This window comes from Lepidochelys olivacea (genome assembly GCF_965140295.1).
Source record: "Lepidochelys olivacea isolate rLepOli2 genome assembly, chromosome: 3".
Taxonomy (NCBI): Eukaryota; Metazoa; Chordata; order Testudines; family Cheloniidae; genus Lepidochelys; species Lepidochelys olivacea.
Window position 1 is genome coordinate 202,132,927 of NC_140413.1, and position 25,553 is coordinate 202,158,479.

The following is a 25,553-nucleotide window of genomic DNA, read 5'->3' on the forward strand; positions in this document are numbered from 1 at the left end:
ACATACCCTTAGGCCACTTTACACCATTCAGGCAGTGTAAAGGAGCTTTAAAATGGGCATAAGGTATTTACTCCACTTTAAACCCCCTTTACACTGCCAGTAGCATTAATGTAAATGAGAATCAGGCCCATTATCATTCAGTAGAGGGATTAAAATAACTGGGTTTGTGGCAGTTAAATTATACTCTGCTCTTATACAGAATTCTGGATGCTCTATGGGACAGATCTTCAGATGGTATAAATCCGTGTTTTTCCATTGCAGTCAATGGCCCTTATTTGGATCTGACCCATACCGGTGTAAATCTTTATTGGTCTCAATAAACTTTGCTGATTACACCAACTGAGGCTCTGGCCCATAATTTACTGCGCACACCTTTCAGTGTATACTTTTTTCTCAGTGGCAAAATTTATTACCAGTTGGTAAAAAGAGAGCAGCCATCCCAACAGCAGGTAAGTTTTTAAGCAGAAGTTCCCATTGAAACAGAGCATAAAAAGCAATGGTATTCTAGGGCTGTAGGACTGAACATCTCAAAATGCTCATCCTAGAGTATGTGTTTGTATACAAGTTGCACAGTTCAACAACTGTCGGCCCATTGCAGGTGGATATCTGGTCACTTGGTATCATGGTAATAGAAATGATAGATGGAGAACCACCTTATTTCAACGAGCCACCGCTCCAAGCAATGCGCAGAATCCGAGATAACTTACCTCCACGAGTGAAGGACATCCATAAGGTGAGAGTGCTCATGTTTCTATGGAGTCATGCACATATTAAGGTGAACCAAATCCATGACCAAATGAGGATGGTGTAAACTAAGGCCTAGATTGTGACTTCAGGCACATCCCTGAGCATTGGGTGGTACATAAACTGGGTATAGTAGTATTCTGTGGGGCTGTACCAAGAGTAGATTACTACCCACTCCATCCTGTGCTGGCTTAGTTACTCGGGCCACTGAATTGGGAGGGGAATGGGCTGGAATCAAAGCTCCATTCGTTCCCCACTTCTGCCCACCCACCAACTCTGGGGATAGAGTAAGTGGGTGAGCAACCCTGTGTATTTCTCCACATCCAAACTCAAAATCCAAGTGGCCTGTGAAGGGGAGTCCTACTCCTCTGCATGGCCTGATAGAGTCAGAATTTAGCCCTCAGTAATAAGAAAAACTGACCAGGCTTACTGCTGTGCTAATTCGTTTTATACCAAGTCATGTTAAGTGCCACGTTCTGGTCTCTTTCCCCACTCACGCCACATGACTTCTTCATGTACTCATATAGGGAAGAAAAGTGCCCTGTCAGCCCTATATATGTACTAATTGTCGCAATTCTGCATGCTCTTAACCTGTATTTTAATTGACTTTCCAGCAGAGCTAGTTTGAAAAGCCAGTCATGGCAAGTTACCTACTTTGTCTGCTTTTCATAACGTCAATGTGATGTTGCAGGTTTCCTCCGTGCTCCGCGGTTTCTTAGATCTGATGTTGGTGAGGGAGCCCTCCCAGAGAGCAACAGCACAAGAACTATTAAGACATCCGTTTTTGAAACTGGCAGGCCCTCCATCTTGCATTGTGCCACTCATGAGGCAATACAGGCACCGCTGAATTCAGCAAATGTTCAGGCGGAGGCGTGTACAAAAGTTGGAGAAAGACTTGCCAAGGGATCCAGCGCTTGCGTGGAAACCATGGGGAAGTGCAGCGCTACAGAGATTCATCAGCGTCAGAACAGCTCTATGGAAATAATAGCAGTGTAGAAAATAATGAGGTGCTCTCCTGGGGTATGAAGGACTTGCGACTTTCCTTTGCCACTAAATCAAATAGTCATCTGCTGGCTTCTAGCACTGTCGCATGGAGCACGTTTTCCACAGGTAGTCCTCTTTCAGCTATCAAAGCAGACAGACTCAATTACACAGGTGGTTGTGGGGGAGGGGGGCGAAAGATAATAGATTATAGCACAACCAGGATAAACCACCAGAATTTTATTGGAAAAAGTAAACGATATGACACTTCTATTTCAGAAGAACACTTTTCTGGCAAAAAAGCACTTTTTATCTCAGTCATAGCAGTGTAATGTATTTTGAAATGAATTTGTAATTTTCTGTATAGTACTTTTTTGATAATTTACAGTACTTTGATGTTATGTACCCATCATGCTAGTTGAAGTAATGAGTAACTTAGCAAGAGTTTGAACAAAACCTTTCCTACTTTTTTATCCCTTTTGAAGACCGAAGGAAAAAAAAACAAACCTTCAGGAACTTAAAATGTTGGCAGATTTTCCAGGAATTTCAATAACAGACACAGAGATGGGTGCAGGCAGTACTGATAAAAATTTTGCTTTTCCCATCACACCACTGAAATTATAGTTTTAAAGATTTGAACATTTCTGGAATCACTAGAGCTGATGAGATAATTACAGTCACACATTAGAAATAAGTTGAATGTTATAAATTATGAGGGTTTGTTTCAGATCATTGTTTTCAGAGCCATGCATCTTAGCACACCAAACTCACGTACATTTGTTCAAGAGATGGTTAGTGAGAAAGGATCATCTATTAGCAATAGGGCAGACTTGTCATTTAGTCTGTACTGACCTCATTGTCACAAAATAATCCCCATTATTTATATCAAGTGTCAGAAGTCCGGATTGACTCTAGAGGTCGAGTTACCAAGCAGGTATTTTCCAAATTTCAAACAGACTGTTGTGATAATGTTCTGATGTGTGTCCCGTACAGAAGTTGTGCTGCTGTGTAGACCTTTTTGAATGTTGACAGAACAGTTGACTACTACCATACATTTTGTGTTGCTTGTTGGATGAACTTGCACGGTAATTGTAAGCCTAAGTAGATTTGCCGTTAACCTTTTTAGAAGTGTGTCATGATTATTTCAATTATAAATAAATTTTATTTATGAATGATTAGCTCATTTTAAGTATGCATACTACAAAAGCTGTGTCTTTTCCAAATCGTTTTTTTCTTACTGACCTCACTTTGCAATACGACGATGAGCATCAATAACCCAGGTTTGTGAAAACACTCTGACTAGTTTCTTTCTTATTATGAATTTTGTTGTGAATAAGTTGTTCATTATTTATTGTCGTAAAATATAAACAAAACACACAGCACTGGCATGCTGTTGAGCTGGACTTTCTGAGTTTTCTTCTCAGAAAGAGATTTGGCTAATGGCAAAGCAGAGCCTTCATTTTATACCATGCAAAAGTTAGAGCAAACAAGAGAAACAAAACCAAGCAAGAATGCTAAATGTTTAGTAAATCCTCTACAATTTGCATAGCTTATGACCTGTTTCTTTCTTATCTTAACATTAAGTTTGAATAATTTAACTTTGCAAAATATACCCAGTCCTGTGTGTGGTCCTGAGCTCTATTAATTCTATTTGAAGTCAGTGGGAACTGAGGACACTCGACAGCTCAAAGAATGGAGCTCACAGGGCCTAGATCTGCACTCTTTATTAAGGTGAAAAGGGTCTCCGAAAAGGCTGGCTCAGATTGCTGGACTGGGTCTGAAGAGAACATGCTACACCCCTGGTGTCACCAAGCAACTGCTAGCCAATAATAGCCTTCCTTGACTGGAAAGCTCTGGTTGTTTGATTCCCAGCATTTCTTACAAACCATGAGGGTGACGATTATAACTATGCCGCCATGTTTACTGCCCCCCCCTCACCATTTGCAATGGGAGTTTTGCCTGAATCTCGCCCACAGAATCTTTGTGTATAAGAAACTATGAAATTAAGTCTACAAAAAGAGAAAACGCTCATATTCTGTGGTCTTGACAACTCAGGAAAAATGTTACATCAATAAAGACAATAACATACAATTAGAACCATTATATTAGCCACAAAAATCAAACTTTTAATCATCTTTGAATAAAATAATGGTTTTGAGATTCAGCACATTTTAAACGGTACAAGTGGAGAATTTTGTGTAATTTTCTAATCACTAGATATTTTTAAACGGTATTCATCGAGTTTACTAAAAGTTATTGTCAGCTGAAAAGGTTTTGTGAGCTCCAGCTATTGGTGGAAAAAAATCCACATGCAAATAAAAACTTAAATGTCTGCATTTTTTTGTGTTTTCCCTGCCTCTTCTGTGTTTCCCTGAGTTCAAAAAGCTGAGCAACATTTTCTTTGCAAGAGAGAGTGGTTCTTTTTGGAGAGCTATCAGTATAAAGGGGCACTTGAATAAAAAAATATATAAACGGACTTGTCCATTTTCTTTCAACCTGAGCAACTAGCAAGGCAGACAATGATGAAGGATTAAAGAGAGAGTGTGTGCAGAGTCTGTATTGGGTTCTGATGGTCTGAGTTGTTCTGAAGGAATAATAGAAAAAAAGAAAACAAAATACAAAGACAAAAATGTTAATACCAAGGTCAGTAAATTTCAGCATTAATTTTTATCGGAATATCAGGTTGAAAGAATAAATGCTAGACTGAGAACCTTTGGAAGACTGAAAAAATCAAGCTTAAACAATACAATTTCAGAGGTGTGTATTGCTAACTATTACATATAGTGAAGCGCAGAAATGATGAAGTATAAAGTTGACTGCAAAATATGAAAGAGCATGTCCTTAGCACTCCAAGCACATGGAAGAAACAAATGGCTGAGACTGAAACCCAAGGTGAACAATATGTCAAGGATTGCAGTTAAGTAGAAATGAGCTAAGCATGTCACGAATAGAAGAGCCAAGACGACGGACTGGCATTACAGTTAGATACATACTAATGGATGGTAAGCTCAGCACGGGCCCGTAGCAACCACATCAGAGGTGGCCCAAGGTGTAAGAATGCACGAGTCCTGTAACTGATTCAAAGGAGGATATCAATAGGATAGCAAAAACGTGAGTGAAGGAAGCTTGCTTCCTTTCCAGAGTGGCTAGCGGATGGAGCTGGAGAGAACCCTAGGAACTTTATAGTACCTGTTGGATCACTTTTTAGGTCAGAGAGAGGATGATTGGAGACATCATGATGATGTTGATGCAGAGCTGGCAGAGAGCATATTAGCTAGCACATAAATTCTATTCCCATAGGTGTGCCAATATAATTGATATTACTGAGTCACAAAGGATGAAATAAGGGTGGACTGTAGCAGAAAGGGATAGATTTGTGCCATTCAGGTGCAGCCTAACGTTGGAGGAGGCACAGGGAGACCTCAGAGAGGGACTGAGCCTGTCTGTAATATGAGGCTGAGCCCTGCCTCTTCCTCACATCTCCCAGCCATACACACTGGGACACTATACACATACAAACACATCAGCCTGCAGTTGTGACTAGCCCTTGCTTGGCTGTACAAGCAGGGAGGATTCTTGTGTGCAGTCCGGTCAAGTGTGTCCAAAGGGATTTATGGACTGGATGTCCCCTCCTTTCATAGTTCAGGATCAGCAGCATAAAATGAGCTTGCTACAAAAGAGAATCAGCCTTTTGATTAGCAAGGCTGTCCGATACTGCTCTCAGCGACACCAGCAGAAATCTGAAGGGACATCATTGTCCTTGAAAGACGGAGGTAGATTAATAAGAGTGTGAATGAGAGCAGAATCTGGCCCACTGCTTTTAATGGTCCCGCAGGAGAGTGGGCCAGGCACCAATAAATGTCTACTATGTCGATTTCTTGCTAGAGCCTTATCCCAGCCCTACAGTTACATCCCTTTGTAGGAGCGATCCGTCCTGGCTTCCCTCATTCCTAATAGGATCTCACCACAGGTATGAATTGCGCCTATTGGCTTCAGAGATTCATAACCCACCAGGGGAGCAAGGGAGCCCGCAGAGGCAATGATTTCATTGGTTAGTGCTTCTCCTCTTCTTCCTTCCCTCTGGTCACTCTCTTGCTTTAGCTATTGTCTCCATTCTTGTCCTCATCTCCCCCCCACACACACACACCACACTTTCCTTCTCTATTTCCCTCCCTTTTCTCTTCTGTCTCTTTCCTCCTTTCCTTCCCTCACCTCCATTCCCAGCACTAGGATTAGCCGAGAGGAGAGAGAAGACCAGAACATGGCAGCACAAGGTGGAGCAAGGTGCTTGGCTCCAGCGCTATACCCGTGCAGGTGTGTCTCAGCCCTGGCTGCAGTGTGGAAGCATGATTGAAGTCAGTTTCATCCCTCAGCTGCTGCTTCTGGGGGGGACGTACTGCATAGAAGCATGATTGGAATAGAAAGCAAAGGCACAGCCAGAATGGTGCTTTTCTGTTGGAGCTCTGGCAGGGGGCTCCTCGTGCGTCATCTGCCCCTATCGCCCCGGGGTGCCTGAAGCCATCACTGCTGAAATGGACTGTAAAAAAAAGACAAATGACAGCTCAGGGGCTTGTTTGGCATCTGCCAGGTTTCTTTTCAAACTTGGATGTAAAATTACTGAGCAGATGTTTGCAGCTTTACGCCCATCCCTGGCTGGAAGAGTGACAACAGAAAGGAAGGAAAAGGCAGAGGAGACATGCGGAGAAAAGCACCGAAAACAGGGCGAGCAGCTCAGCACCAGGGAGAAAAGGGTAGGTGAAATCATCCCCTTCAGTGCTTCCACCTCCTAGAGCTAGCAGGGGCTTTCAGGCCAGGCTGGAGTCTGATTTAAAAAAGGGGTCTTTCCCAGTCTACGTATACACAGCGTCTCAGCTCTTCATCTTTCTCCTCTCAGTCAGTGGCATACACAGCTGCACTGCTCGAACTTCCCAGGGAGAATTCTGATGACTTAGAGGCTACATCAACAACCAGCTTCCGTGATTCTAAGTCCGATCCTGCCTCTCATGATGGTGGCACAAACACAGAACCCCTACACTTGAAGTTTGAAAGCCAAAGACCAAAGCTGTAAGTACAGTAAGAGCTGCAACTTCTCTTCCTGCAGACACGAGGGAAAATAAGACCTGAGTATGACTAACATTAATGACACTGACTGGACAGCATTGCAGTTCAGCTATTCACTATGATCATCTTTAGCACACTACTGTGGAATGAAACCTTTGGGGTAGGGGATGCTCTTGAGTGGGTCTAGCTTTTCTTTTCAAGAGATCCAAAAAGCACACTTTTGGGCAGTTGCTTGTCTGCTTCAAGTGATCTCTTGCATGGAGTGCAACATTTCACTCTCATCTGCTCTAAATACCTGCAAGGTTGCTCAGAGACACAGGGACTTGATTTCAGCTGTGATGAAGGTGGATGGCATCTGCTTCATCAGAACTAGACCATGTGAGCTCTTTCCTTTCCCAGTGCCTGACTGAGATTAGTGGACAAGATTGTTCTGCACCAGTTATAGCATCCGAATGTGGCTGCCCACCTGTTATGTAATATTAGGTGCATATTAACCCACACCAACACTGACTTCTTATTTGCAAGGTGCTGGCTTCCTCTTTAGAACCTTAAAAGGCTTGGTTCCAAGCTATGTATGAGATTGCCTTGCCACAAGCCTTTGGTGCATCACAGCCATTTAGGTTAGCTGGGGCATTCAAGCTAGAATCCGTAGATTGAGTTGTGTAGGTCTTGTGGGACAGGGAGCTTTCAGTGGGGTACCCTCAAGTCTGTAAATCACTTCCTCAGCTAATCCTAGAGAGCTTGGCTTTTTTGACGCACAGTGCAAGGTCTGTCCCTCGTCTCAGGATTTTGCCCGCAGGGAGAGCAAGTGGGTTGGTTTTAGTTTTAGACTTGCCTGTTCCTGTCAATGTAGCGAGCCTGATTCCCCATTGCCCTGCACCTCGTGTAAGTCCGCTGAAAGTGGACGGAAAAGGCTCCTATTATTCGGATTTTGCAGTGGTGTCACTGAGTGCATACACAATGTGGAAGGCAGTGGAAAATCAGGCCCTGTGTTATTTTGTGGGTGAATCCCAGGCTATCAAACTGGGATCACTTCGAAAAGGGCCAGAATCTGCCACCCTTCCATTGAGCAGCACCTTACTTCATGACTAGCCTCATTCATGTCAGTGAAGCTGTGGAAGAAATAAAGTGTAGTCAATGTATGAGTGGTAGAATCTAGTCCTTAATATACATAAATAAGGGCTTGATTCTCCTTAACATGCATGTATTTTATAAACGTAATTTACACCTCTTTAAGTCCCCTTTATACTTCCAGGGAGCTATAAAGAGGCATAAGAACATAAGAATGGCCATACTGGATCAGACCCAAGATCCATCTACCCCAGTGTCCTGTCTTCTGACAGTGGCCAATGCCAGGTGCCCCAGAGGGAATGAACAGAACAGGTAATCCTCAAGTGATCCATCCCCTGTCGCCCACTCCCAGCTTCTGGCAAACAGAGGCTAGGGACACCATCCCTGCCCATCCTGGCCTCTGTCTGAGAACTGGGCCCTAAACGTATTCTTTTATTATAAAAAAATATGAATATGTTCTCCAGTAGTTTCAGGATTTGAATTAATATTTTTCTTGGCTCATAACATATATAGTACAGGCAGTTCAGGGAAATGGTCTGTAGGTGTCCCTCTTTAAATCAGGTAATATAAGAAGAGAAAAGTACATCTTGATTCAATAACTACTGAAATCGCACTAAAAATGGGCATCTTTCCAGTGACTTTAATGGGAACAGGGCCAAGGACGGTAGTGAAATACCTCACGTTTCATAATATGTGCAAACAAGCAAATGGCTGAGAGGATGTATGAATTTTTTAGGTCACATTGTAACATACAAACTACAGTACAGCTAGCCATTATTGCACCTTCTTGGTACCATTTGCACCAAAGATACTGCCAACATAAATTAAATCCACCTTTGTATCATTTTACATGCTCTTCATGTACATCTACATTCAGTCTTATAAATGACCACTGCTTATAGACAACTTTAGGTCATTTCACAATAAAAAGGCAAATCAAATTTTATACATGGGTATATTTTAATTGATTTTAAAAATGTTTTACATTAGCGGATATATTTCATATTTTCTGTTACATTGGGTAACACCTGAAATGATCTGCATAGTAAGGGTGACATTTTTGTTTTGTTTTGAAATTGTCAGTTGCAGGTAGCAATGTAACGTTTCAAAGACAATCACAATACGTGCAAGATGCCCAGCCAGAAGCATTCCTTGGTTGACTTGCAGTAGCGTGGTGCTCTACATTTTGTGCATCAACAGTTTTGTAAGTGTAACTCAGAAGCAAAAACAAGCTTTCCTCTCTCAACCTTAAATGCGAGGCCAGTTCCTCAGCTGATTGAAATCAGCTGACTTTGACTTCCCTGGAAATACACCGATTTACACCAGCTGAAGGTCTGGCCTGGATTTTTCAGAATAAAATGTCTACTTTGTGGCCACTCCTAGATTCCTTTCGTTGACTTTCAGGGGGATTTCTAGTGTGTTAGGAATGCAGGACATGTCTCTTAATAATGAATACACTAAATTAATGCTTAGAGCAAAACTCTGAGTATTGAATCTTCACTCCAATACCCTGCTCTCCATACATGTATGGAAGGGGAGTGCTGCGTATGCATGGAGAGTAAAATATTGGGGTTTGAATATGAGAAGAGAATTTTGCCCTCAGCTTGAAGCTTTGATTTTGAAGAGTGTTTTCATCTCCATTTGGCCATTATACTGTAGATATATCGTGTGTGTGTCCTCACCTACAGAAGAAAAGTGCTTTTGCTTTGCCTACCTGATAAGTACTCAGTTTGGATTAATCCTGCCACCTATCCCATGTGTTTGTACTGAGATCTGTCTCGAGGAATTTGCACCTGGCTGGCTGTCAGTTTGTGGTGGATATGGTAAATGCAGACGGTTATCACAATCATCAACCCCAATATCAGACCCAAAATTAGAGGCAGGGTTTCTTCTAACTGTTCCCTCTCATCCACTGGACACTTATGTTCTGCAATTAGAGAGAGAGAGATGATGAAATGCTTTAAATAGTAACTTGTCCTGTAGTGCAAAATGAGCTTCACCAGTGAAATACAGCTAACTGAATAATGCCTACACTGAAGTCATCTATACAGAATAAAATTATGTTCAGTAGCAATGAAACCAAGGAAAAATGATTAGTTTTTTGGTGGCTCAACTGTTTTCAAGCAAATTAAAATATCATTGACCACTTTAGGCCCTGGTTCAGGACAGCACTTAAACACATGCTGAACTTTCAACTAGTCATGTCTATTTATTAATTATTATTACTATTCCCACAGCACCTGGGTCTATTTTAATTGCCTTTTTTATTCTTTAAGTGCCTTCCTTTGCTGAAAAGTGATTGTAAAAATGTCACTGTTTACGCCGGGGGGGACGGACCTCGTTGTCTCTTGACTCCAAATCACCTTTGTTCGGTTTGCACATTTAAAAAGGTTGGTTTGTTTCTTCCTGACCGCCAAGCCCTGTGAGTTCACTTCAGGATCCGATAGTGAAGCCGAGTTATGGCCTAGTCATCCCTCCCCTTCTATAATCTGGCCCAGTGTAGGAGTATTAGCACCGTAGTTACAGCTGAACAGTGGGGCACACTTTGATTTCCAGATTAACAGCCCTGGATTTTGAAGTCCTTTATCTACATACCAGGGAGAGCGTGAGAAGCCGCAATGCAGGCTGCCCCACACTGACTTATCACCGTGCCTGCGTCTTGTCCTGCAGGGACTATCCTGAAGGTGAAAGCTGGTAGTTCAGCCTTTGAGCCAGCTCCTCAGCTGGTGTAAACGTCAATAGAGCTCTGCTGATTTACACCAGCTGAAGATCTTACCCAGAGTGGTCCCATTGATTTCAGTGCGATGGAATGTGGGAGTAAAGACACACTGGATAAGCACTCTGCAGGATCAGGGTGGAGATGTGCATTAACGCAAGTGACCCCTTGCACTACAGGCAGCAGCCACAATTACTAGATAAATTGCATTTGCACCGTTTGCAAGCTCTTCATTTGCACAGTGCTTAGTACAATGGGGCAGGGACCTCTAGGTACAACTGCAATATATAACCATTACATACAAAAAATGTTATTTAGACAGCACAGTCAAGCACTCAAAAGTTAGGAAATGCCAGAATCTAGTTGGTGTATACAATCTTAATTTGATGCCCTGGTGCGTATGCATTATGGTACAGTCTTTAGTAAGATGATCACATCGTATTTTTCCCATAGCACCCATGCCTTATTCACTGAACAAGATGGACAGCACTCAAGAGGCTGAAAGGGTGCTGCCAAAATTTTGCTGACAGTGCAAATGACAGAAGAAAAAATTGAAATTTTCAAAAGCCTGTCTTTGAGATTTTCAGGTGGGAAAGAAGAGGCACTTCTCTGGCCCCAGGGCTTTCTCCCTGCCAAACTTCAAATGCCTACTGCAAACAACGGAGGTGTAGGAGCTTCTCAAATAAAGGTTGTGTGAATCTTAATGGAAAGTTTTAGACAACCTAAATACTAGTCCCCCCCTATTATTAAAGATGGCCAGGCATGGCACCCTGGTTACCTGACTCCGGAACACAGACTTCTACCACTAAAACTAAAGGAGAGTGAAAAAACACTTGGAGAACGCTTCAATCTCCCTGGTCACTCGATTACAGACCTAAAAGTCACAATACTACAACAAAAAAACTTCAAAAACAGACTCCAACAAGAAACTGCTCAATTGGAATGAATTTGCAAACTGGACACCATTAAATTAGGCTTGAATTGGAGTGGGTGTGTCATTACACAAAGTAAAACTATTTCCCCACGCTTACTTTTTCCCCCTGCTGCTACTCACAGCTTCTTGTCAACTGTTGGAAATGGGCCAACCTGATTATCACTACAAAAGTTTTTTTTTCTCCTGATGATAATTCTAATAGCTCACCTTAACTGATTGCTCTCATTATAGTAGAGAGTATGGCAACCCCCATATTTTCATGGTCTCTGTGTGTGTGTATATATATATAATCTTCCTACTGTATTTTCCACTGTATGCATCTGATGAAGGGGGTTTTAGCCCACTAAAGCTTATTCTCAAATAAATGTGTTCGTCTCTAAGGTGCCACAAAGACTCCTTGTTCTTTTTCTTTATCCTCTATGTATGCCAGCCACAGAAGAGCATAATCACTCACCCATACACAAAGCCAGGCAGTTACAGCAGGGACGTTGCTCGAATGGAATTCTGACAACTTATACCAGCTGAGGATCTGCCCCTTATTGCTGACACACTCCTGGTTCTAATACCACTCCTTTGAGCTACTGAGGCTCATAAAGCAACCGTTCAAAACTCTGGGTACAAAAAGCAGCTGGCCGTGGAGAAAGGGGCTAATCTATCTTGGGAAAGAATTCTATTATTAAGCTTTTTTTTAAAACAAAAACAAAGAAGGTAAGAAAAAACATTGACGTGGAAAGTATTTTAGCCATCTCCTTTTCAATTCAGTTCCTGCACTGTTTTTGCCAGAACAGTGATTAATCACCAGTACTCCGTTATAGACGTGGCCACAATTGCTGCAGTGCAGTTTAAAAAAAAAGAGGGAGGAAGTGGCGACTGGTTATTATTCAGGATTCAAAAATTGATGCCAGTGTTTGATTAAAAACGCCCCTTCCATCTAATGACCGTCAGAATCCCATTGGACTGTTGTTTCCAACCCACAGGCATATGGGCACAAAGGCATTCCATGGTGGTGAACCTGCAAAGGCTAGCGTGGAGAGCAGAATTGAGTGTGGATGGGCACTAAAGTAAGGGACACAAAAGCCAGAATTACATAGACCCAGTGGCCCTAATGATCTATGCAAGCCGTGCAGAGGAGCTGCAGCCATTCTTCTGAGTAAAAGCCAGCCACAGAAGCTGCACTGTGCCCTTGAATCACATTCAAGGAAGTTAGGCTCAAATCCTCGAAGATTTTTGAGGTGCCTAAATCCCATGGGAATCAGCTGCTGTGTGCATCACTAACAGTTACTTTACAGGCTCTGCTGGCTTCAACAGCAAAGCTTGTAAGTTCCCTGCATCAGACCTGTTCAGCTCACTGGACCGCCTGACTTCACTGCCAAAATCTTAATGCCCTTGTCCCAGTACTGAGCAAGTCACTGGTTGCTGGACATGCACACCACACTGATCTTTAACATCACACCTTACAACGTCACCACATTTTCCACCTCACCTGCTCAATGCCACCATGTCAAACATCTTAACTCCCTTTTTTATAAATTCATGTTTTCCAAACTAAACAAAGCATGCCCTCTGCAAGGAGAACTGTTTAAAGCCAAGTTGCACATCTCAGATGCCAACTATTATTTTAATCAGAAAAAAGTCACAATTGTAACAGGAAATATGTATTTCTTGCAATGTTTGCATAAGTCTAATGGGCGAAAGGAAATTGATCTCTTTAAAAAAATTATTTTAGTTTACAGCCTTTGGGCTAAATTATGAAGTTTTTAATTTAATTTTTTTCATATTTAATAAGGAGCAGAATTAATGATATGGGAATGCTAAGAACTATATGATTCTCATCTCTCTAAACCCAGCCAATCAGCTGATTCAAAGTCTGTAATGTTCTCAGTAGTCACAGACTATTGACTGAGGGAGCTGCTTGGGAAAAGGAGGTGAGCAACTGATAGGCTGCCTGGCCAATGGGGTTGCTTTGTAAATTCCTCAGGGATCTATGGATGAAAAGTGCTTTATAAGAGCAAATAATATTATTATTTATTAATTAATGTTAATTCACTCTAACTCAACCCAAAGCAAATCTATTTAGATCCCCAGGCCAAAACCCACGGAAGTCAATAGAAAGATCTCATTGACTTCAGTGGCATTGGATCATGCCCGGTGAGCTTTGCAAAGCATCACACTATATTTGCTTTTGCTTTAATCTGATCTTCTCTATTCTTATTTTAAAAATAATATTTTAATTAGCTCCCTTGAGTCTCAGATTGTCGGTTGTGGAACTTCCTGTCGACTGTCCTGGGGAGGCATCACCTTCAACCTCTAAGAAGGGACAGTGGTGGAAGAATGTCTGGTTAGTTTAGTCAAAAAGGATTGGGAAGTCATCTCCCCTGGGTGTGTTTTGTGAGTAAGTCTATAGATCACAGGGGGTTACATGATAGGTGTTATGGGGTGTGGATGTTCCATAAGGCCACGCAGACTGGATGCACACTGGGACTAACTGCTCAAGATGGCCCCCAGGCCCAAGAGTGAGGATGGGTGGAAAAGGTCAAAGTCTGCTGTCTGGATAGGTGCTGTGGAGTTCTTTGGTGTGTAGGTGGAAACAGGATGGTTAGGGGAGAGAGAGAGAAACTGATGCAAATTACTTCCCAAATTCTTTGTCTGGCCCTCCAGGGATCTTGCCCTTCTGTCACTTCCACCTGCTGGGTGAATGGAGTGGGGTGGGGAGGGAGTTCCATAGGGGTGGGTAGGGAGTTCCATAGGGGTGGGTTTGTAGGGTCATTAGCAAGACTGTCTCCCTATCCTGCAGAGGCAACATTTTCAGCTTGTTCCTCTCCTTGACTGACCCTTCTATTCACCATTTCAGAGTGGGCCACTGAGGTCTTGGCTGATCAGTGGACTCAGAGAGAGTCACAGAATCATAGCCATGGAGAGCTGGAAGGGACCACGAGAGGTCATCTAGTTGAGCCCCTTGCTCTGAGGCAGGACAAAATAACCCTAGACCATCCTTGGCAGATGTTTGTTTAACCCAGGGGTCAGCAACCTTCGGCACGCAGCCCGTCAGGGTAATCCGCTGGTGGGCCGTGAGACATTTTCTTTACGTTGACTGTCCACAGGCACAGCCCCCCGCAGCTCCCAATCGCCGTGGTTCACCATTTCCGGCCAATGGGAGCTGTGGGAAGCAGTACGGGCCGCAGGTACATGATGGCCACCGCTTCCCACAGCTCCCATTGGCCGGAAATGACAAAATGTGCCACTGCGAGGAGCCGTTCCTGCGGACGATCAATGTAAACAAAATGTCTCGCGGCCCGCCAGCAGATTACCCTAATGGGCCGTGTGCCAAGGTTGCAGACCACTGGTCTAAGCTGTTCTTAAAAACCTCTGAGGACAGGGATTCAACAGCCTCCCCTGGGAGCCTATTCCAGAGTCACGATGTGGCCACGTGACCGCATGTAACGAAAGACAGGTGAGTTTTACGCAAGCACGTGTTTGCCAGGAGAATTAAAATGCTATGGGCCCTGATTGCCCACAGAATAAATAATCATAATACTTTGCATTTATATAGCACCTTTTGTCTAAGGAGAGCAAAGCACTTTACGAGCACTGAGACTCACAACACCTCTCTGGGGTAGGAAAGTGCTATGACTCTCCTCTTTCAGGTGGACGAAACAAGGCATGATGCAGAGGTGAAGGGACTTGGTCAAAATGAGCAGAGCAGTGGAGGACCCAGCAATAGAACCCAACACTCCTAACTCCCCAGACCCTGCCCCAGCGTTGGACCACAATTTAAGAGTGGACCAATCAAAAAATTTCAGCTGAAACACTTTCCCATCAGAAAAGAGGCTTTCGTTGAAATCAACGTTTTCTGCAGAAAAATCAGGAAAATCAAAATTGAAAATTTCAATTCATATCAAGATTAACTTCTTAGTTTGCCTACTCCTCTGTGGTGTCTCATGGGAGCTGTAGTTCTGGGTCCCTCATGCCCATATGCTCACCTATGTGCCCTACTCCCCAGCTGGCTACACAGCCCATGATGCACTGTGGTAACTCCCTGTGACCGTACCATTACAGTGCGCAATTATGAGTCAAATAATTCCCATGAGTGACGTTACAAGTGCTCATTGAGGGGAAAATATGCCCCCCCATTGCCTTTCCAACAATAGCAGGGAAATTTTGGCCCCAGCCCAATAAAGCACAAAAGCACATGCTTAACTTTTAAGCACATGAGTAATCCCAGCACCTTGCAGGATAGAGCCCTTTCGTAAGCAAGAAACAACAACTTCTCCTTCTTGTCAGTTTTTTTTAAGCCAGTTGCTCAGCAAACAAAAGAGTGTCTGGAATACAACCCCCTCTCCCCCTCCCACCCCAAAAAAAGCTCAACGGTGAGCACTGACGTTTATAGTTTGGGAGGCAGGCTAGTCAGATGTGGTGTCATTTATAGACCTGTACCTTAAAATATACATTCTACACAAGTTGATATGAGTTATTTATGCATGGCCATTTATTCCTGAGGCACATCATATTGTCAGAGGAAGCACAAAATATTTATTGTGTGATGCCTTGGCTTCTGTGGTGAGTGCTTATTCTATACTCAAGAGAAGGATAAAAACACCCGGGCTGATTGTCTTCTCATTTATGCTGTTTACTCTGGTATAACTCTGCTGAGTAATTCCTGACACACACCCAATATAAGAGAGTTCAGAATCAGGCCTACAACTATGCCCTGTATAAGTTGATAGTAGGGGCCCCCCCCCCCCGTGAGTACCTATGTTGTTCTGGTTAATGGCTAAAGTGCTCGTTTTCTCGTTCAGTCTTCTATATTAGAACAGACATAAATGAGATAAAAATTAGAAAACAGTTCCCCTACCCATAGGCCAGAACCAGCAAAATATGGGGCCATAGTCAAAGTTGCTGGAAAGATTCCTGTTGACTTTGGATTTGCCATGATGGGCCAGATTTGCAGAAATGTTCAATGCTCATAAGTGGCTAGATTTTGAAAAGAACTGAACACCTTTGAAAAATCTGGCCCGAGGTAGGTACCTCCATGGTGCCTCTAATTCACAGCCTGCAGGTCCCAATTCCACCCCAGTTGCCACCTCCTTAATGCTGTGTGGAGACATGTCTTTTTAATAAGGTTACTGTTTTTTGGTGTCCCCTTCCTTTATGGGAATAAGCTGTACAGTATAAGTACCTTTATACCGGTATAACTGTGTCCGTACTAGGAGGATGTTCCACTTTAACTATACCAGTATTGTTAAAACAGCACGGTTATACTAGGGCTAGGATAGTAGTGGGCCATGTCGCAAATACAGAACTGGTTGAAAAGGATACGTATATTCTTCATCGTCCCCCCACCCCAAAAAATGGACAATTTTTATTTCCGTAAAAAGACAAAAAACACTGAACATTTTTTGGTTTGTTGGCGAAAGGTTCGTTTCGGGTTTCCTCCCCCCTTCCTTTTTTTTCCAACTGAAAACTTAAAAGAAAAATCCGTTTTCAAAACAGCCCATTTTTGTCACAAAAAAGTTTCAAACAAAAAGCATTCAACCAGCGCTAGCGTTGGGTATAGGAAGGAAATAAAGCAATGAATTTTTGTAAGGGGCGGGGGAAAGGGCTTAAAGACAAATATGTACTATACGTGTAATAGACATTCTATTGGGTTGGTTAACCATTAACAAAAGCTACAATTCTCTGCAAAATTCTATGGGACAGTTCCATAAGCCAATTTGTAAATGGTAAGGACAAGAGTTCTCACTATTTAATTCATACCCACATCTCTGTTTTAAAAGGGCACCAGTCCTCCTCCAGATAAAAGTCTCTTCAGATTTAGCAGATCTCTTTCTCAATTCTAGTATATTTTAAAGTATTATGTAGCTTGTTCATAATTAATAGAAATTTTACCAAATGTAAAATTAATGAGCTTCAAAGGAGCAGGCTAATTACTGTAATTTAAGACTAGTGGGAGATCCCAAGCTGAATCAATAATAATGCACAATTTATATTTACATATATGCCCTATACACAGACGTCCCACATATTTAGTAATGATACGCACATGAAAAATGGCAGACTCATTTGTTAAATTGTGGGGCTATGTGATAACTTACATCTGTTAGGCATCTCTGACCACCTCATCTGTACGGTGCCTGCTATTTACTTTCCCTTGATACTAATTCAAACAGCCACCATTCAAAAAAAACCCACAAGCTTGCCAAATAAATATTACGTCTTTTCCTCAAAAGATAGAATTCCCACATGCAATCACAGTGTCTCTAGACCTAGCCTGGGTGGTGTCGAGTCCTGGACAAGCGACACGTTCGCATGATGATGTCCAAAAGCCCATTATGGTTCAAAAAGAAGCTTTGTGCCATTAGAAAATCAGGAAAGGCCTTTTGTGAACGGTATAAAGTGCTGGTTGCTGGGCTGTTATGCTACAAGACAGAAGACTTTACAACTTGGATATTATGTACAGACAGAAAAGCTAGCCTGGGTAATTTTAATGAGAATTTGCATATTTTAGTTTTCATTTCCCCCCACCCCCCCAGGCCTGTACTGTTGTACCCATCACACTAGGAAGCCTAGATTTGCCAGTGGAGGGATACAAAAAAATAGCATCTGAAAAGTGTCAAAAAACCTCTCTGAAATGTCTATAATATTTTTTCCTGTGAAGTATGTGGGCTATCAGAATACATGGTGGTGTGGCATGGTATAGAGGATTTATTTGCCCCTACAGAGAAGACTTATATAATTCACTCCCGTCTTCACTAGCAGTCATGCAGCCAGCCCTCCCTCCGGCTGAGTCAGTGCCTGTAACCATGTCTGTTTGCTATGTAATTTCGGGGAATCGTACTTGTGGTAATAAGCGCTGTGCTTTGCAGTAAGTGTTTGTGTTACTACACCGGGAGCTATTTCCCACAGGTAGAATTACACCATTCAATATTTTAAATGTTCTGTTTGACAAGTAATGCCGCCCTTTCCTCATCATAAGTTAATCAGTAACAGATCTGGCTACTCCATGTATTATTTACTTCACCTTGCTTCAGTAATAATGATCGAGTTAATTCATCCGGTAAAGCTGGAATTTGCAGGGGATTGATCCTAAAATACTAACTCAGGCAAAATGACCGTTGGGCCAAACTAAACCTTTATTTAACGTTGTATAAAACTGAAGTAGCTCTAATTCAATTAGTCAGTGGCATGACTCCAGAGGAACACCAGATAACAGAGCAGAATTTGCCTGAGTTATAGGACAACAGGATCAAGCCCCATAGAAATATCTTGGATGAAATCCTGGCTGCATTGACATCAATGGCAAAACTCCCATTGACTTCAATGGGGCCAGGATTTTACCCTTTAAGTATTAATATACTGAGTGGCAAAATAAGCATTTCAGGTACAAACATACTTGCAGCAATAAATATGTTAATAAATAAAAGCCACAGTACAAGGTTTCCTGCCTCATTCAGTGCACAAGATGGACTGTACTTGGTGTCAAAGGCAACTGTTCAATATTTCTTTTTATCTGCATTGTTCAGTGGGAGGCTCCATGTCTCATTTGCTCCACACCCTCCAAACGCTGCATTGAATAAGGACTTCTCCCTCTTTCTTTCTTTAGTGGCTTTAGTATAGCACAGATTCTGTCAGCCTCAGAAATATTAATGGATTTTATCCTCACCAGACCCCTGTGAGCTTGGGAAGTGTTATTAATGTGATTTTACAGAAGGGGGACTGAGACACAGGGAGAACGAGGGACTTGCCTGAGGTCACATAGGAAATCTGTAGCAGAACTGAGGATTGACCCCACATCCCCAAAGACCCAGTCTGGTGCCATGACCACAAAACCATTTTCCTCTTCCAGATCCCTGCTGTATTCACAGTACGCCATGCAACAAATGCAGTTCTCTGGACCACAGACCAATTCATCAACAGCCCCCAACCAGTGGGGGGCAACCCCATCTTCTGAGAACGCAACAAAATCTATGGAGCACTGAGACCCAACAACAGCTTGACAGGGAAAGGTGGCAGCCTGTATCTCCCTGCCCTTCATCCCTCCTGCTGCTGTGACTGCTGCCTCTCCTCTACCCAACCCGCCTCTCCTCTACCCAACCCGCCTCTCCCCATAACCCAGTCTCAGTGCAGCGCCTCAGCTCGACCTCCCCCACCAACGGTCAGTTTCAGACCATAGTGCTGAAAGAAGCCTTTGGATCGCTGCCTCCTGTGTCCACCTGCACTAATCATTAGAAAGGCCCAGAGCCGCCTGCCAACTTCCCTCTGCAATGTTATGCAGATCAATAGAATGAGGGCTGACTATTTGGATGGTGCATTACAGAATTAGTGCACGTGCAAAAAGCACCTTGATCACTTTGACAAACCACAACCAGTTGTCACTTGCCCCACAAAAGACAGACAGCCTAGGGACCACGGGCCAGGTCGGTAAAGGAATTTAGGCTCCTAGCGATGCAGATAGGCACCTGCTGGGATTTTCCAAAGTGCTTCAGCGCCTAATTCCCAGGGGGAGTTTGGAGGCAGGGATCATGCTGAATGTCCCAATAAAAGCCTGATCCTATATAGCTTGCACACTCAAAACTCCCATTGAAGTCACTGGGAGTTTGGGGTGTGCAAGAGATGCAGGGCTAGGCCGGAGATTGGGCCCAGAATGATTTTGCCACACATTCCTACCTTCGCTGAAGACAAAGTCAGCACTGATGTCAAAGGGTTGAATGCGGACTTCTGACAGCACGAGAGTTACGGTTCTCTGGTGGTCGCTGGTGATGAGGGAAATGGTCTGCTGAGCTTGGCATTCGTAGGATTTCCCAGCTGGGGTGACTAAGGCAGAAAGGTGGTGGGAGTTGGCTGTGTGCTTCCCAGCTGTCGAGACCACATAAACAGCAGTGGAACAGTTAGATCCCAAAATCTGGCAGTTGCCAGTGTTGCTAAAAAAGCTAAGCCTGTGGAGATGTGCCTGGATTGCGGGGAGGTGGGCATGTGCTTTCATAAATCGATAGCTATCCTTGGGGCTGGATTGTGCCTTCTAAGCAACACAGAACTCCACTGGGAAGTGGGGCAGAGCCATCCAGTGGGAGCTCCAGGCAGCATTGTGGGAACTCTCCAGTGAGCAGAGTACGGCCACTGCACCAAGCGTTAGGCGGCTGGAACATATACGTCCCTCTATCCCCAGTGTAAAGTGGAGACATTGCTCCACCTTTCTCAATCAGTGTAGTGATGCCAGCAGTGCTGGCCTCATAGAGAGCTTGATCCAAAGTCCATTCAGGCACATGAGAGATTTCAATGGGCTTTGGCTCAGGCCCCATATTCCCAGCATGCAGACAACAGCAAGGACTGCGGTTACACTTAGCCTCTGTATTGGGGTGCCAAAGAAATACACAGCTTGAGACACTCAGTTCAGGACTCAACCGAGCTCTTACTGTGTTTCTTGGAAATAAAAAAGAAGAAGATCATTGGTCAAGTGGAAATAAGGCAGAATTTTCTCATTATGTCAAACATATTTCTACATACAAAGACTGTGGATGATCAGCTGTATGGAATGATGAATAACTTCTGCCTTTCTGATCATCTGCAGCCCTTGTGTTCATCATTAGACTTCACATAATAGAGAAATTGGGCTTCATATTTGCTCAGTGTGTGAGGGTTAATGTGTGTGTGGCTGTGCATTAGAGCCATGCAAAATATTCACTGCAAGATGAAAAACGACTCAGAAATCAAGGTTGTACATTATGGTATAGTCTCAATTATGGGAGGTGCATTAAGTTATGCAAACCTTTTTGGTGTGAACTTTATTTTTCCATTAAAATGCACCAGTTTTCAAACTCAATAGACTACGTTCTTTGTAGAAGTGGGTAAATGGGCTGTTTTTTCCCCCCAAGTGAAGCTGGCATTCCCACTGACAAAATGGCAAGCGTGAGGTTATTCCACATTTAATATACCAGCCATTTTATCAACACCAAGAATTAAGGGCTTGCAACCATTGTAAAAAATAAGGCCCTAATCCTGTATGAGAGTAATGGAGCCACCAGTCTCTGCCAGATTAGAGCCTTACAGGATGAGAAGTTTTATGTGATTATCTGCAAAACAAAAATGGTATATTTTGTATAGCTTACACGCGTGTTTATAAATACACAAAAACCATATGCGCTCCCTTACAGGAGAAATGTGTTGCAAGTTGTTTTTTTCAAGATTTCTCTGAGCGATGTGAATGAAGTTGCGGATGTCCCCATATTAGAGAATTATTTTTAAATGTAACTGAACATGTAGAATGTATTTCCCCGGGGTTTTGTGCTTGGAAGAGAAACGAACTGAGGGTGGGTAAGAATTATAAATATGATATCTAATTGGAGCCAAATAGTTTCTGAAATATTCAGAGGTAGCGGGAATTATTAGGACAGAAAAGGATCTTTCAATTTATCAAGGAAATGGTGAATCATAGAATATCAGGGTTGGAAGGGACCTCAGGAGGTCATCTCGTCCAACCCCCTGCTCAAAGCAGGACCAATCCCCAACTAAATCATCCCAGCCAGGGCTTTGTCAAGCCGGGCCTTAAAAAACCTCAAAGGAAGAAGATTCCACCACCTCCCTAGGTAACCCATTCCAGTGCTGCAAGTTCCCCCTAATACCATCCCACCGAGATGCCTATCATTCATGTACAGTAAGGAAAAGGGGTGGCAGGAGGGAAAGTATCAAAAGAAAAACTCAGATGAGTGAAGGAGGAAAGACTGAGGAATGAAACAGAAGGTGGGAAGACAGTGTGTGTGTATGTAAAACCAGTAGCACCAGTGCAAGCCCCTCTGACCCAACATCAGAAAAGAAAACAATAGGTAAACGTCCAACCCTTCTTACCATTGATGTGATTCCGTCCAAAGGTAGTTTCCCTCAAATTAGCCGCACATAGGACCTGAATCCTGTTCCTATTGAAGTCAATTGCAAAACACCCATTGATCTGCATGGGAACAGGATCTGGTACAGCAACAGCCAGCCGCACTGATCAGTCGTAGAGGAAGAAACTGAGCAGAATGTGGGAGGTGGGCTCCAGGGACTGAAAATACAGGCATTTCCCTATTCTCCTGCATGCAGCGTTTTAAGTGTCGACCTGCCTTTAGCTATAGTCTGCAACAGCGGATGCGGAGGGGGAATAAAGACTGGGGAGGGTTTTCCAGCAGCTGGATACCGGCTTGGTTAGAAAACCCGCTGAATTTCCCTCCCAAATGCAGTAACATTGCGCTCCAGCTTTGCCTAGCAAGCAGACTGGGGGAAACACGGTTTTCTCACCACGGCATGGAGAACACCTGGTGACTGCGAGCAAATTGCCCCGCCCCCCCCCCCCAAAATTAAAAAAATAAAATAAAACCGGGGGGGAGGTCAGTGTACCAGTTAGGGGGGAAATTAGTTTGTTCCTATGTTCCTTCCTTATCTGTTCATGCTCTAGGCGTGGGTGAAAAGTTGCATTTCATAGGCCTGGCCCATACGCTGGGACGAATGGACTATTTAGCTGTATTTTCAGTAGACAAACATTGCATTTCTAATTAAATTGGATTGCAATAAACACGCCTCTTGATTTCATCATACACCCCGGCCTCCTTCCGCTTTACTCCCGGGCACACAGCGACTGGTTCCGTTTGCTTTTTTATTTTCATCTACACCAACGGTCAAGGGAAAAGCAGCCCTTTGGCCTGGGTAAAGGCCCTTTTCCAGCCAGCACTTACGATTGACAGCATCTTTGAAGTAGGTTCGCTCCGAAGAATCATAGACAAACTGGATCTTGTTCATTTTCCAGACCGCCTCCTGCCTTTTGGATGTGTTGTGGCCTTCCTGCCAATCAAATATATATATGTGTGTGTGTGTATATATATATATATATAGTGTGTGGCCATTTCAGTCAATGAACTTCCCGGGCATTAAAATGTACAGCTCGGGTCGTTTTGATGATGCGTGTGGCTCGTTTTTTACCACGATCGCATCTCACTGACCACACACCGAGAGCAGGATTTCACGCCCTGTGGGTTTCCCTGTCACCCGCTACAAGGACGCCGAATTTAAGACTTTCGGGCTGGTTTCGCTGCCTTTGGGTTTTAGTCAACAAGGAAAACAAAAAGCAGGCCCCTCGGGCGCACCGCAATCGCACAGCCACGCACCTTTATAAAATGCAGTTGGAGGGTGTACACTGTGCCTAGCCAAGATATTTGGAGTTCCGATTCGGTCGCGCCGCAGTTTCCTCTCACTTCTGCTCCTCGGGAAAGCGGAATATCGGCGTCCTCGGTTATCAGCTAAATGCACAAACAACACAACACACGTTCAAAACCAAAACCAACACAAGAAGAAGGCCCGATTCCCCCCCCCCCCCCAGTCCCAACTGTGAATGATTCGGGACAGCAGAAGGGGATCGTTTACACCGGCTCCGATATAAGACAACAGCAGAAACAAGGTGGTCCTTCCTCCCCGCCCCCAGCCAAGGAAAAGACATGCCCTTAAGGGTAGGAACAAAAAGGGGAACATGCCGTAATGCAGATACATTTGCCTATAGGGAACCGGCTTGTTTCCTGACGCTATTTCACGGCATTGACAACTTGCGCTGTCCAAAAGCGCCAAATGCAGCTGGTTTTCCCTATTCTTCATCGTGCCGCGACTGTTTCTGCGGGCAAGCGCATGGACACCAGAGAGGGGTTTTCAATTGGCATCAGGATCTGTCTCCCTAAAGATAAAATAGTTGGCCCACCAGACCCACGCTTTTGTATTCCCTTGCTCGTAGGCAGCGGAGTAAGTAGAGGGCGGGGGCTGAGATCTTCATTTTGAGCCTGGGGCATGAGGGGCTTGCCTTTGGGGCGCGATGCGGAGCGAAGACACGTGCATCGCCGTGTGAAAGATCAGCCCTGCGAGCTGAAAGCGGGACCCTGCGGGGGGACCCAAATCCCCGAGCTGAAAGCACGTCTTACGTCGACATAATTGCTGGCCGACACATCGTAAGGGACCATCAATTTGGCTGCAAATTCTGCCATCAGACACGTCGTCCCGTTGTCCCGCACCACGAAAATATCCTTTTCGGGACTGGTGGAAAGCCCGGAGAGGTTCTCCACTTCTTGCTCGGCCCCGATTCGAGCCATGGCATCTGCGGAACAAAACAGATACGTGTGGAGACGCCCGCCTCTTGCGAGCGGCTCCCTCTGCTTCGGAGCTTGCCTGGGAGGGGGACCGGGGGGGGGGGCAAAGAAAAAGTGACACCTTTGCCCTGCTCTTCTGCAGCCAAGTACCCACCCCCCAAGCCCCCCTGAAGCCCTTAGCATGAAAGTAATGGGCTTTATTGTAAGCGCTTCTCTGGGCCAGGCGCCCGCCTGTAACGCAGCCCCGTGGCTGAGCGCCACGACAGCCGCCCAAGGATGCTCGCAGCTCCCCACCGCCGATCGAGCGCTGCACCCAGCCGCCGCCTCTCGCCCCAGCCGGCCCGGGCGCTACTCACGGAGAAGGCACAGCAGGCCCGGGACGCGCAGAAGGCGACCAGCTCCGAGCCTCACATCCATGCTTCTCTCCGCCGGGCGCTGGGGCCGGGAACTGCTGTCGGGGCTGCGCGGGCAAAGAGCTCCCGGCTCTGGCGCTGCACGGTCAGGCTGCGAGATGCACCGAGCTCGCAGCTTGGCAGGGAGCTGGGGGAGGAGGAGGAGGAGGAGGAGGAAGGAGAAGGGGGGGTGGAGGATTGCCGGGGGGGGAGCTGTCCAAGGTACCCCCGCTGGAGCACAAAAGCAGAGGCTAGTTCTGAGCTTGCTACTGGACCTGCTCGTGCCAGCAGCCCTGCAAATGGATCCAAACGCTTCGTCTGCTCGGGAAACTTAATGGCACGCGTAGGAGCATCTGCCGGGGAGGCGGGGGGGGGGGCTCTTGGTGTTCAAAGAAACCCCCGGGGCTCTGGGGAGAAGCTGCAGCCTGCGAAGGATCCTGCTTCTGCCCTAGACAAGCAACTGCTCCGGCAAGTCCTGGAGCCGGGCTGCTGCTCTCTCAAACGGGGTGTCGAGGCGCTGCGGTGCCCCTGCCGCCCCTCGCTCGCTGCAACGGCGCCGA

The 25,553-nt window shown here is 44.6% G+C and overlaps 2 protein-coding genes across 6 annotated transcripts in view; one reads left to right on the forward strand and one right to left on the reverse strand.

Annotated features, from left to right (window-relative positions):
• PAK5 (p21 (RAC1) activated kinase 5) overlaps positions 1 to 4,102 on the forward strand; it is a 179,069-nt gene extending 174,967 nt beyond the window's left edge. For all 4 annotated transcript variants that reach the window (XM_084622726.1, XM_084622727.1, XM_084622729.1 and 1 more), the window contains 2 exons: positions 599 to 733; positions 1,436 to 4,102. In XM_084622726.1, the coding sequence (XP_084478852.1) occupies positions 599 to 733; positions 1,436 to 1,591 (291 nt within the window). In that variant the 3' untranslated portion in view covers positions 1,592 to 4,102. The remainder of the gene's footprint in view (positions 1 to 598; positions 734 to 1,435) is intronic.
• A 4,711-nt stretch (positions 4,103 to 8,813) lies between these two features.
• On the reverse strand, positions 8,814 to 25,327 carry LAMP5 (lysosomal associated membrane protein family member 5). 2 transcript variants are annotated; one of them, XM_084623404.1, is made up of 6 exons: positions 24,958 to 25,327; positions 24,437 to 24,609; positions 23,639 to 23,770; positions 23,210 to 23,315; positions 20,172 to 20,318; positions 8,814 to 9,784 (listed from the first exon to the last, which is right to left on the reverse strand). In XM_084623404.1, the coding sequence occupies exons 1-6, from the start codon at positions 25,016 to 25,018 to the stop codon at positions 9,606 to 9,608; spliced, it is 798 nt and encodes a 265-aa protein (XP_084479530.1). In that variant the 5' UTR covers positions 25,019 to 25,327; the 3' UTR covers positions 8,814 to 9,605. The 2 variants fall into 2 exon arrangements, with proteins under 2 accessions (XP_084479530.1, XP_084479529.1); XM_084623403.1 differs by having other exon boundaries at positions 20,172 to 20,360; positions 24,958 to 25,323.
• Between the last annotated feature and the right edge of the window lie 226 nt (positions 25,328 to 25,553).

Coding starts and splice junctions, on each gene's coding strand:
- LAMP5 (XM_084623403.1), bottom strand. CDS start 25,018: ATGGATGTGAGGCTCGGAGCTGGTCGCCTTCTGCGCGTCCCGGGCCTG. Junction 23,771..24,436: donor CGGCCAGCAATTATGTCGAC/GTAAGACGTGCT, acceptor TTGTGCATTTAG/CTGATAACCGAGGACGCCGA. Junction 9,785..20,171: donor TGACTTTGTCTTCAGCGAAG/GTAGGAATGTGT, acceptor CTCTAATTGCAG/AACATAAGTGTCCAGTGGAT.